The sequence below is a fragment of the Scyliorhinus canicula genome, chromosome 13 (assembly GCF_902713615.1).
Source record: "Scyliorhinus canicula chromosome 13, sScyCan1.1, whole genome shotgun sequence".
NCBI classification, from domain to species: domain Eukaryota; kingdom Metazoa; phylum Chordata; class Chondrichthyes; order Carcharhiniformes; family Scyliorhinidae; genus Scyliorhinus; species Scyliorhinus canicula.
The window spans coordinates 64,704,251-64,717,813 of NC_052158.1; the positions used below are offsets into that span (position 1 = coordinate 64,704,251).

Here is a 13,563-nt window from a genome sequence, read left to right on the forward strand (position 1 = left end):
TGTGCCTCCCTATTCCCCCTTCCTCCCTTCCCCCCCCCCCCCCCCCCCCCCCTCACCTTCCCTGACTTACCCCCCTCCCTTTTCATTGGTGTCTGTGGTCTCTCTTAGGGTCCCACCTCCCCTGACCTATTTGTTGCTGGCTATAAACAGGTTTTGGAACAGGTTAGTGAATGGCTTCCGCATCTTGCGGAACCCCTCTTCCGACACCCGGATGATGAATTTGATTTTCTCCAATTGGAGAAATTATGACAGGTTGGCCAGCCAGTCTGCAGCTTTGGGTGGTGCTGCTGATCACCAGCCGAGCAGGATTCTTCAGCGGGTGATTAGGGAGGCAAAGGCAAGGGCGTCGGCCCCTCTCCCCATAAAAAGTTCCAGCTGTTCTGTTACCCTGAAGAGTGCCATTTTTGGGCACGGCGCTACCCTCATCCTCACAACCTTGGGCATCGCCACGAAGAAGGCTGGCCAGAATCCGAAAAGTCTGGGGCAAGACCTGAACACGTGGGTGTGGTTGCTGGACCTCCCTGGCACCGTTCACATTTGTCCTCCACCTCTGAGAAGGACTTGTTAATTTGGGTTCTGCTTGCGTGTGCTCACGGGGGATTTTTTATGAACATTGTTACAACACCCTAACTGCTCCAATGATTTGTAAGTAAAACACAAAAAAACTGTTTATTTGTAACGAGAGAAAACATGTAATGGCGATAATAGAACAACGGTCTGCTAATCTAATTATTCCTCAACCACCGTCCTACCCTCCACCCACACACACAGAAGATAGATGCACAGTGGGGTAAGGAAGGATCAAACTAATGGGGATTAAAAGGGTGTGAGAGATGAGTATCTTCACTGCTGAGGTTTTGGTCTTTGTAGGCGGCGGCTTTGTCAGGATGCAAAGTGTTGAAATCCACCAGTTGGTTCGGATCTTTGAGTCTGTACATTCAATTAAAACCCACAGGCTGTAGAATTCCCTCTGGGGAGTCACTTTCACTTGACTGACCTCAGTCCCACTGAGACTATCTTCGAATTTTCTGCCTGAGAATGTCAAAGTGGGGTTTCCGTCCACTCTGCCTCTCGAACGCTTGTCTGCGGATCAAGATTAACTGTACTGAAGAGAAAGAGAAAAGGGGTATTTTCTTGCAGACCTCTAGAGATCTCAGGAGAGAGCTATCAGCACTGTGCCTTCCTCAACATTTCAAACAGAGGTTAGGCTTTCACAGACCTGTCAAGATACTGCTTGCAGCCTTTTAATCAGAGGTTAAAATTTCACAGGCCTGGCTGGATAGAGAGTTTTAACTCTCCAACCTTGGTTTATAGAGAGAGTAACCCCAACTACTTTGTCCAGTCCCCCCCACCCCATCACTCCCCCAACAACATATACACTCACTACAGAACAATAAACCCCAGTTAACCAAATATACAGACAAAAAACTGAAACATCCCCAAACAATCCCATCCCATCAACACCAAGTCCCATTCAAATCCTTTAAATTAAGTCCAAGTCCTTGATAAAAGCTTCCTCCGCTATCTCAAAAAAAAATCATCTTTTGAGTTATGTGAAACTCTCAGCCTCGACGGGTACACCACACCAAAGCACACTCCACTTTTAAATAGTGCCGAATTTGCCTTATTAAAGGCTGCACGCCTCTTTGTGAGCTCTGCCCCGATACCTTGATAAATTCAGATGCTGCTTTCTCCTCACCTCACATCCCAGCTCTCTTTGGCCCATTTCAAGAGCTTCGTCTTCTGGTAGCTATCACCGCCCATGGTGGCTCATTCGCTGAAGGCCTCTGCCGGATTGACCAGTGGGCCCTATCCAGCTCCAGAGGGGACCAAAATCTGATCATCCACCCCCGCCTCGCCGAACCCCTCACCCCCAACAGCGTTGCAAACATCTGAGCAAAGTACTCAGTCAGTCTCAGGGCCTCCACCCCCTTCGGCAACCCCACGGTCCTGAGGCTCTGCCTCCTCGACCTGTTCTCCAGATCCCCGACCTTCTCCCTCAGGGCCTTATTCCTCTCCTCCGCCAAGAGCATCTCAGCTTCCAGTGAGGCTATTTGGCCACTATGCCGCGACAAGATCTCTTCCATCCCCTTCAACACCTCTCCATGCTCTTTAATGGTCTTCCAGGTCCTTCCCAACTTCTCTCTTATCGGGACCAGCCAATCCTCAATGGACATTTTGAGGGTCTTCATCATCTCCCTTCCTTGCTTTTCAAAGTGTTTGCCGAATTGTTTCTCAAATTCAATTGCCCTTACCCCAGTCAGAGTTTCTACTGTGATAAGTGTGTGTGTGTGTGTCCAGTCCTGCGATTCTTCCATTGCTCCCTGTGCCGTTGCACAATTAGTCGACAAATTCTTCTTTATCAGCGATTTATTTTGGCCTCAATCCTCGTCGCCAGTTTTTCTTCTGTTATATTTATTTGTTGCCGCAAAGAGAAAAGGAATGGAAGTGCCCACGCTCTGGATTCTTGATGAGAGGTTGCTCATAAAATGTAAGATGGTGATCTGCCCAAAGCCTGCGCAAACACTCTGCTGAGGTCACTACACATCACGTGACAGCAGGAATGCATTCTCTGATATACAACAATAATATAGTCTGGACACTTTTTGCACGCCTACATTGCAATGCTTTTCTTTCTGTCATGGTGTATCATTGTTCTGTTTCTGTTCTTCACCTAGAGGCATAGTAGACTGGTCTACGCTTGCTGTCTCTCTGAAAATGGAATAAAACTGTTCCTAGACTTTTAGATGATCTGTTGCTACTATGGTAGGTAATTCTGGGTTGTAATCTGCCAAGATTTCAGAAGAGATCAAAAGTTGTTTATCCATTCCAAAGCATTTTGCTGGTCTACATTCCAGCACCACTGTTGACCCTCTCTTAACAGCTGTCCGAATGGCTCATTGGTCTCTGCTAAATTTAGTAGCAACTTGCTTATGTGGTTGACCATCCAAGGGATCTTTGAAGCTCAGTTATGTTCCTGTGTTGGGGAAATTCTCTGATTACTTTTGGGTTCTTTTGTGGATCAACTATGACTTCAGTGGCTTGTACTTTGTGACCTAGAAACTTGATCATACGTTTGGCAATCCTCACATTTTTAAATCAATGTTAGGCCTCAGAACTGCTCTGACTTTGCAATCTTGCTTTTCTCTCATGGAACGACGTCTAAGTATGTCATCCAAATGGCACATTATTACTTCCATACCTTCCAGAGTGTGAGATATTGTTCTCTGGAAAATCTATGGAGCAGACGCTATTCCAAAGGGTAATCGAATGAAGCAATAGAAACAAAACAGCATTATGAATGTAGTCTCGCAGTCTGGATTCTCCGTCCAGAGGGAACATCCACTCTGTGCATCGAGTTGAGTGAATAGAGTACTCGTGGTTACTTTGGTAAGGCTCCCATCCACTAAAGCCATCGGGTGGCTCTCATGTTACCCTGATTAGTTTAGTTGAGTTAAATCCACGTAGATTCTTATTGAGCTATTTGGTCTTGGGTTCGTAAGCATCCCTGAACACTGTTTAGTTGGGGTGGCGACCAGTGAGATAACCCCTTGCTGCTGCATGGTTTCAGTTTCACCCTTGACTTGGTCCAAGAGTGGGTGCGAGGCGTTCCTCAGTGTAAAGAGGCAAATGGGATCAAAGCAAAGTGGGAGGAAGAGTTGGGAGAGGGTATGGAGGAGGGGTTCTGGTGTGAGGTGCTCCGGAGAGTGAATGCCTCCACCTTGTGCGTGAGGTTAGGGCTGATACAGCTGAAGGTGGTATACAGAGCACAGCTCACGAGGGCGAGGATGTGCCGATTCTTTGAAGGGGTAGAAGATGTGTGTGAACGTTGCGGGGGGGGGGGAGGGGGTGGCGCGAATCACATTCATATCTTTTGGTCCTGTCCAAAGCTTGAGGATTACTGGAAGGAAGTTTTTAGGGTAATTTCTAAAGTGGTGCACGTGAAAATGGACCCGAGTCCCCAGGAGGCCATATTCGGACCAGCCAGGGTTGGAAACGGGTGCGGAGTTGTAGCCTTCATCTCGTTCATCGCCCAAAGGCGGATCCTGATAGGTTGGAGAGCAGCCTCTCCACCCTGTGCCCTGTCGTGGCGGGGGGCCGTGTTGGAATTCTTGACTCTTGAGAAGGTTAAGCTTGAACTGAGGGGAAGGATGGAGGGGTTCTACAATTCATGGGCACTATTCATCATGTACTTTCAAGAACTGGATAACATCGAACATTAGTTGGAGTGTGTGGGTGGGAGGGTTGGGGAAGGGGGGCTGGGTGTGATAATGGCGACTATGGGTGATCCCGAATTCCTTTTGTCATTTGTTTGTGTGAACATGTGGGCTAATGTTTGTGATTTGTTGGGAGGATGGGATTGTTGTTATTGATATGGGGATTGACATATTTGTTACTGATTATTGTTTATTGTTGGTGGGTGTAAATTTGGGAGAGGCAAATGGGGTTCATATCTGCTCGTCCTTGAGTTCCCTAACCCTGTAAACCTTTTTGGAAATTCAATTTTAAATGTCCTGCTGCAGTTCTCATTGGAAACCTGGTCCACTGGAGATTAATTTCAGAATTAGGCTTAGTCGAGAGCACTCTTGATCGTGAAAGACATGGAGATGTTCAAGAATTTCTCAGTCTTCATGTTTCATCTTTGCCGTACGTTCACCTTTGACTTTTAAAGCTGTCCTACAAGGACCTTGTAATTTGATAGATGAGATTTGCAATATTACCTGTTGATCGAGGGATCCCCTAATTAAAGGGACAGCCCCCCCCCCCCCCCCCCCCCCCCCCCCCCCCCCCAGAAAATAGACCCTTGTCTGGAAGGTAGAGAACAGTCCAGACAGGGGGCAATGTTTACAAACATCAATCACATTAAAGAGAGTTAAGTCCTGTCAATTTCAAGCTCAGCACTTCAAAATCACTCAAGCTTCAAGGGGAATGACCGGATTGCACTTAGCAATGATTGGATTGCACTAGATCACACCTGATACTTCCAGGTGAGTGTTACAGTTGTAATTTTTTCTACTACCCCTGTTTCTTTTCTGGATAAACCGGTGGCGGGGTGAGTGGGGGGGAGGTCCCACTAGTTAGGAGGTCCGGTGCGGGAGGTTCCTTTAGTTAGGGGTCCCTGTGAAGGTCTCCCTATTTAAGGCTCTGGAAGGTCCCTCTAGTTAGAGGGTCCCTGTAGGGGAGGTTCCTTTAGTTAAGGGGCCCCTGTGGGGGTCCCTCTAGGTAAGGAGTTCCTTTAGTTAGGTGATACCTGTGGGGGTCTCCCTATTTAGGACTCTGGAGGGTCCCTATAGTTAGAGGGACTCTGGGGAGCCCTCTAGTTAAGGCATACCTGTGCGGGTCCCTCCAATTAAGGGGTCCCTCTAGTTAGGTGATCCCTGTGGGGTGTCTCCCTATTTAGGGGGTCTCTGTGTGGGGTCCCTCTAGTTAGGGGTCTCTGTGGAGGTCACCCTATTTAAAGGGGTCCTTGGGGCGAGGGTCGGGGCAGCTCAGAAAATCTGGGGTTGGGGGCTGTTTTGTGATGTGGGGAGGGCACTGATTTGTGGTGAGGGGGGCGGTGGCCGGTCGTGGGGATTGGCTATCGTCACTCAAAATGGCGGCCCGATAACGGCATTCCCTCGGGAATTCCTTGTATTCCTCACCATGCATAAATTTGCATGGCGAGGGATATTGCTGGGTGCGCAAATCACATGCTGTTCAGCTCCGGCGGGAGAACCTGGGGCGGAATTCGTTCATAATGGGGTTATGTCCCCACGCCCGCGAGAAAACTGACTTGAATCTCCGTTTTGAAGGGGGCCAGCAGGGCCCCCGGAGTACTCCACGGAGCTCCAGCTGCCGATACAGGGCCCTGCACTTCCGACTGCAGGTCCGCACAACATGGCGGACCAACACTGCAGGCCGGCCCCGACAATATAGGACCCCCCCAGATTCCGCGCGCCCGCCGATGATATCCCCTGACCGCGAGCCTGGGTGTCCTGGACGCCCCCCCCCCCCGCCCTCCCTGGTGACGGAGACCCCCCCCCCAACCAGGGCGACTGCGGACTGTGTCCGCAGCCGCCACTCCGAGCCCCGCCGGCTGGAACCATGAGTGAATCACGCTGTCGGGAACTCGACCAGTTGCCGGCAGAGGATCGCCGCGGGGGACTCTTTCAATGGCCCCCAACCGGTGCAGCGTCGACCGCGCGAGCGCGACTGGCACCGATTCTCCGACGGGTTTAACGCCCCCATTCTCCGCCCCCACGCTGAGCACGATTACGGCGCGGATTCTTGAAGAATCCCGGCCCTGATCTCCCAAACCGAGAATCCCGCCCATTGTCTCTAATAATCTACTTCCCATGGAATCCCCACTAATCATAGCAAAACCTATTAATAATAATAATAATTTTCATCTTTATTGTCACGAGGAGGCTCACATTAACTCTGCAATGACGTTACTGTGAAAATCCCCTTGTTGCCACATTCTGGCGCCTGTTCGGGTGCACAGAGGGAGAATTCAGAATGTCCAATTCACCAAACAAGCACATCTTTCGGGACTTTTGGGAGGAAACTGGAGCACTCGGAGAAAATTCACACAGACACGGGGGGGGAACGTGCAGACTCCGCACAGACAGTGACCCAAGCCGGGAATCGAACCCGGGTCCCTGGCACTGTGAAGCAACAGTGCTAGCCACTGCGCTACTGTGCCGCCCATATGCCTCTCCTTGTTGGAAAGAAGGTTGATTGGATGGAAAGATGGAGATTCTAAAACTAGGGGGTTAAGCCTAGAAATGAGGGCGAGTCGGCTTGGGAGAGATGTTGGGATGCATTTCACTCAAAGTGGGGTAGAGGTTTGGGATTCTCTCCCACAAATCTTTTTTTTTTTTTTATAAATTTAGAGTACCCAATTCATTTTTTTCCAATTAAGGGGCAATTTAGCGTGGCCAATCCATCTAATCTGCACATCTTTGGGTTGTGGGGGTGAAACCCACGCAAACACGGGGAGAATGTGCAAACTCCACACGGACAGTGACCCAGAGCCGGGATCGAACCTGGGACCTCGGCGCCGTGAGGCAGCAGGGCTAACCCACTGTGCCACCGTGCTGCCCTTTCTCTCCCACAAATAACAGTTGAAGCGAGATCAATTGTTAATTTTAAATCTGAGATAGATAGATTTTTGTTAAGCCAAAGTATCAAGGGATGGGCCAATGACAGGTATATGGAGTTCGGCCACCCATCAACCATGATCTCATTGAATGGTGGGACAGGCTGAAGGGGTTGAATGGCCTACTCCTGTTCCTATGTTCCTATTCTCCCATCTCACTTTCACGACAACTTAATTGGACCTTCCGCAGCCCCAGTGTCTGTCTTTCTTCTAAATCAGGATTTTTAAAAAAACACATTACTGCACCAGATGGATTGAGTACAATATAGTACAATATACATAAGGAATTCCTAAAGTCATCACACCATCCAGAAATCATATCTGAGAGTTTAATCTGACTGTGTTCAAAAAATAAATCTTCGTGAAACATATCTTTGCCTTTTGTTTCACAGCAGTCACTGAGGGAGAGTCAGAAACAATGAAAAACCAGAAGAGGCTCTGCCAGGTCTCCCTGCTTCTCTTTGCTGGTGTTCTCCTCCACAGACAACTTAAGTTCATCATCCGTTTCCAACAGCTGAAGAATAAATCTGATGCTGAATCCCACAGCCCAAACACAACACCTGGGCTCATGTTTCTCGATTCCACCAGTAAAGTGGTGCCCTCAGCACTGGCCTTTTGCTCTGTGGAGTCAGCAGCCCGGGCCAATCCTGAGAAACCCATTTATTATTTCATGACGGGTTTCAGCGGAAACTTCTCAGACTATCCGGATCAATCCTTGACCTTCCAGATGCTCTCATCAATGAAAAACATCATCTTGCTGCCCTTGAACCTCAGAACACTCTTCGAAAACACCCCTTTGAATGTTTGGTACCAAAAGGTAAGGAATTACTGAGCTATAATCAGCTCACAGATCAAACAGTACATAGCTGTCATTTACCTTTATTTGAATAAAGAGCCTTTTTATTGCCATAACAGTTGACGCAAATCCATGGGTGAAGAACGACCATCTGCTCTATTGAAGATCCTGGCTATGTCTTTCCCCGTCCCCCCCTACTTTCCCCCCTCATCCCAGAGGCTTGAAACATGATCCGCAACGCCCACAGCCTGACCTTTCACCTCTGCCTATTCTATGCAGGATTGCAAAATGCATGTTGCCGAATCTTTTCACCTTGCACTCGTCGGTACCAATGCAAGAATGCAAAAGTTTCAAACGATCGTGACAATTTATATCACAGGAGAACGGGGGCGCGATTCTCCCAGCCCCGCGCCAGGCCAGAGAATCGCCGCAGCTGCACCACGCCGCCCCGACGCCGGCGCGTGATTCTCCGAGGTGCGGAGAATCGCCGCCATTTGTGCCGGCGCATTTGGCGCGGGCTGCTGTACAAGGCCAGGCCGCCTATTCTCCTGCCCGGATGGGCGGAAAAAGCAGAGTCCTGCCGGTCTCGTCTACACCTGGTCGCTGCCGGCGGGAACTCTGCGCGAAGGGTCAGGGGCGGCCTGGGGAGGGAGGGGGTGGGGTGGCGGGGGGCTCCATCCCCGAGGGGGGGGCTCTGTCCCCGAGGGGGGGCCTCCGATGGGGGTCTGGCCCGCGATCGGGGCCCACCAGTGGGCCGGCCTCTCCTCACCTGGGCCTACTTTGTTGCACATCCAGCCCCAGAACCCCTGCGCCATGTTGCGTCGGGAACGGCGCGTTCCATAAAGCCACCGCGTATGTGCGGGTTGGCGCATCTCCACTGCGCATATGCGGGTTGGTGCCGCCCCCAGTGCGCGCCAGGAAGTGAGGCTGGAGTGTCGTGAACCTCTAACCTCTAAAGGGTGTTGTTACCTTACGGACCCCAGGTACCGCTCAGAATCCCCCCCCCCCCCCCCCCCCCCCCCCCCACCCACCCACCCCCACCCTGCATAGGTCTTTCAACCCCCACATTTCTCTTTCGCTCACATGTCCGGCCCAGACCCTCCCCCCATCCTCCTTGACAACCCTTGTTTAAGTTTGGGCTCCATCGCCACATGCTTCTTCAGGACTGACTTCAGGCACAGTAGAGGACAAGGCTCCCTTTGCACTGCTGGAAGCAAAGTGCTTCCAGCCATTTGATTAGTCAGTGGCTCTTGCGGAAGGACTTCCTCCGCAGATGGGGCTGGAAGATCTGCCTCAAGCCAAATCGCGTCCTATTTGTGGGACAGGCAGGCAGGCCAAGTAGAGGCAGTGCCACCATCGACATTTACACCGGAGCCCGGGAACCCTGCACCACCACCCCCATTAAATACAGCCTGTTAACCCTGTTTCTCTCAGCACATATGTGGAGAACGCTTTTCTGTTTTTAATTTCAGTCTTCCAGAAGATGTTTTTAATGCCCTAGCTAAGCTGTCCTCCAGTCTACAACATCAATGAATGTAATAAACCTTAGGGACGCCAATGGATAGCAACTCCAGTTAAAACAGTCTGATCTGTTGCACTCTTTAAATACTCATTTAGCTTGTACCAGAACAATGAAACCTCATCAGCACTCAATGAGTTCTCCAGCACCCTGAGCAATTTTTCAAAACAAAACATATGTTTCATAATCTCCTTTAGATCTCTACAATTTATGCCATTTGATCCAAGGCATTCTTCAATCTCCGTCAGACTTCTTGCCGGGCACAAGAGGTGAATCGTCGGAGAGGCCCAAATCGAGTTTAGCATCAGACACCGTGCCAATCGTGAGTCACCCGACTTGCTATGCCCGACGCAATCTACATCGAACATACATAGAAAATGGAAGCAGGAGGACGCCATTTGGCCATTCATGCCTGCTCCACCATTCATTATGATCATGGCTGATCATCAAGTTCAATACACTGATCCTGGCTTCCCCCAATATTCCTTTATCCCTTTAGCCCCAAGAGCTATATCTAATTCCTTGAAATTACACGACGGTTTGGCCTCAACTACTTTCTGTGGTAGTCGATTCCACAAATTCACCACTCACTGGGTGAAGAACTTTCTCCTGACCTCAGTCCTAAAACTTTACCCCTTAACCTCAACCTAAGACCCTTAGTTCTGTACTCCCCCACCATCGGGAACACTCACTCGGCATGATCCAGATAATAATATTTAACGGCTCACTTAAATATCCCGGCGCCTATTCACCCGGCGTCCGGAAGTCACCAGCCGCAAAGGCAAGGCCTCAACCGGGTGCCAATTACTACTGGTTTCCACAAGCGTGGACCAGACATGATGGCCACTTGGGGGGTCTCAGCGGCCACTGAAGTCAACCGGGTGGTCGGGAACAGGGCAGAGTAGAACCCTGGCACTCCATCTGGCAGCCTGGCAGTGCCAGCCGGGCACCCTGGCAGTGCCAACCTGGCAGTCACTGTCAGTGTGCCCTGTTGGCACTGCCAGGGTGCCAGGGCCACTTCTTGGGTTCCAGGCTGGTACTGCCAAGGTGCCAAGGTACCATGTTGGCACTATGAAGGCAAGGAGGCTGTGGGGGCCATGCCGGAATGCCCCTTTGTAGCCAGAAGAACAAACGCCAATCCCCCCTCGCCCAGCTCCAACACAATTATGGGAGGCTCCTCAGCACCCCCCTCCCGCACCCCCAAAACACCCACACCGGGCAACCTGGCAGTGCACATTTCACTGGCAGTGCCACCTGGACACCTTGGCAGTGCCAGGCTTGCACCCAGATGGCACTGCCAGGGTGCTGAGATGGCACCAGCAGTGCCAGGGCACCACCCTGCCCAAAGGGCATGTAGCTGGGGGCCTCCAATTCCCTGGGAGACCCCCTAGGAGTGCTATTCCATCTGGGGACCATTGCTGAACAGCGCTTGCCCAAGGTCTCTGAGGCAAAAGGGTTCAATACCAAAGCATCAGATACATCGGGAATCAGCACATTAAAGTGATGTTTACTGCCTCGCTCTAATATGCAGATTTGCCAAAACCTGATCCCACCCATTGTGGGCGGGCTTCACATCACAACATCTCACGAGATCCCATTGGTTCTCGGAAGGTGTGGCGAGCCACGTAGATCCTGGGACCATATATTATATAAAAATTTTGATGCTACTTGACACTACCCATAGGACAACATTGAACAGCACTAGAATTTATAACATAGGAACTAACCATTCAGCCCACTAGGTCTATGCTGGTGTTTTATGTTCCATATGAACCCCTTAACATGCTATTTAGTTAATCTCACCCTTTATTAATTTATTATGTACTTCCTAACTTCTTCTTGAACGCATCTATATTATTAGTGTTATTAGTGCAAAGCGGATATAGTTTTATAAAGGCAGCAGTGTTATACCATGTGCGTTATATGTTATGAGTGTGTGCCATTTTACTCCACTTGTGTAAGAAGAGCTGGAAATCAAGGCTTAAACAGGGTTTCTGCTGTGAGTCTAGTGAAGTTAAACTGATGGACGGGAGCAGCTCTAGGGAAATACTCAGGCATAGAGAAAACTTAGTTCTCCAGAACCAGCCACGTCCTTAGCCAATCTAATCCAGTTAACATAGAACATACAGTGCAGAAGGAGGCCATTCTGACCATCGAGTCTGCACCGACCCACTTAAACCCCCACTTCCACCCTATCTCCACAACCCAATAACCCCTCCTAACCTTCCTGGTCACTAAGGGCAATTTAGCACAGCCAGTCCACCTAACCTGCACGTCTTTGGACTGTGGGAGGAAACCGGAGCACCTGGGGGAAACCCACACAGACATGGGGAGAACGTGCAAACTCCGCACAGACAGTGACCCAGTGGGGAATCAAATCTGGGACCCTGGCTCTGTGAAGCCACAGTGCTATCCACTTGTGCTACCGTGCTGCCCTCAATGTGGAAAATTGCTCAGCTATGTCCTGCCCGCAAAAAGCAGGACAAATCTAAACCAACCAATAACTTCCCCATCAGTCCAATCTCAATCATCAATAAAATGATGGAAGAGTCAGTGCAATCAAGCAGACTTTCATAAGCAATAACTGCTCACGGATGTTCAGTTTGAGTTCCACCAGGGTTACATGGCTCCATATTTCATGACAGCCTTCGTCCAAACATGGACCACAAAAGCTGAATTCTGGCGGTCAGGAGAGAATGACAACAAGGTTGCATTTGGCTGAATATGGCATCAAGGAGCCCCAGTGAAATTGAAATCAATGCGAATCAGGTGAAAAAGTCTTCACTGGTTGGATGCATACCTCTCACAAAGAAGATGCTTTTGGTTTTTGGAAGCCAAATATCTCAACCTCAGGACATCAGTGCAGGAGTTCATCAGGCACCAACCATCTTCAGCTGCTTCATCAATGACCAAGCTGTGTGGGGAGGACACAGAGAAGGGGCAAAGAGATATGGACAGGTTATTGACTTGGCAACAAGGCATCAGATGAAGTATAACATAGGGAAGTGTGAAGTTATTCACTTTGGTTGGAAGAGTAAAAAAGCAGAATACCTTTTAAAAGGTGAAAATCGTGTACGCGTTGATGTTCAAAGAACATAAGAACATAAGAATTTGGAGCAGGAATAGGCCATCTGGCCCCTCGAGCCTGCTCCGACATTCAATTAGATCATGGCTGATCTTTTGTGGACTCAGCTCCACTTTCCGGCCCGAACACCATAACCCTTAATCCCTTTATTCTTCAAAAAACTATCTATCTTTACCTTAAAAACATGTAATGAAGGAGCCTCAACTGCTTCACTGGGCAAGGAATTCCCTAGATTCACAACCCTTTGGGTGAAGAAGTTCCTCCTAAACTCAGTCCTAAATCTACTTCCCCTTATTTTGAGGCTATGCCCCCTAGTTCTGCTTTCACCCGCCAGTGGAAACAACCTGCCCGCATCTATCCTATCTATTCCCTTCATAATTTTAAATGTTTCTATAAGATCCCCCCTCATACTTCTAAATTCCAACGAGTACAGTCCCAGTCTACTCAACCTCTCCTCGTAATCCAACCCCTTCAACTCTGGGATTAACCTCGTGAATCTCCTCTGCACACCCTCCAGTGCCAGTTTCTCAAGTAAGGAGACCAAAACTGAACACAATATTCCAGGTGTGGCCTCACTAACACCTTATACAATTGCAACATAACCTCCCTAGTCTTAAACTCCATTCCTCTAGCAATGAAGGACAAAATTCCATTTTTCCTTCTTAATCACCTGTTGCACCTGTAAACCAACTTTCTGTGACTCATGCACCAGCACACCCAGGTCTCTCTGCACAGCAGCATGCTTTAATATTTAATTGTTTAAATAATAATCCCGTTTGCTGTTATTCCTGCCAAAATGTATAACCTCACATTTGTCAACATTGTATTCCATCTGCCAGACCCGAGCCCATTCACTTAACCTATCCAAATCCCTCTGCAGACTTCCAGTATCCTCTGCACTTTTCGCTTTACCACTTATCTTAGTGTCATCTGCAAACTTGGACACATTGCCCTTGGTCCCCAACTCCAACTCCAAATCCCAACTCCAAATCATCTATGTAAATTGTGAACAATTGTGGGCC

General features: G+C 49.3%; 1 protein-coding gene across 1 annotated transcript in view; it reads left to right on the forward strand.

Moving 5' to 3' along the window:
• Positions 1-13,563, forward strand: part of LOC119976797 (lactosylceramide 4-alpha-galactosyltransferase-like) — a 35,539-nt gene that overhangs the window by 16,285 nt on the left and 5,691 nt on the right. Inside the window, exon 2 of the mRNA XM_038817591.1 lies at positions 7,534-7,958. Coding sequence (XP_038673519.1) covers positions 7,560-7,958 — 399 coding nt within the window. The 5' untranslated portion in view covers positions 7,534-7,559. The remainder of the gene's footprint in view (positions 1-7,533; positions 7,959-13,563) is intronic.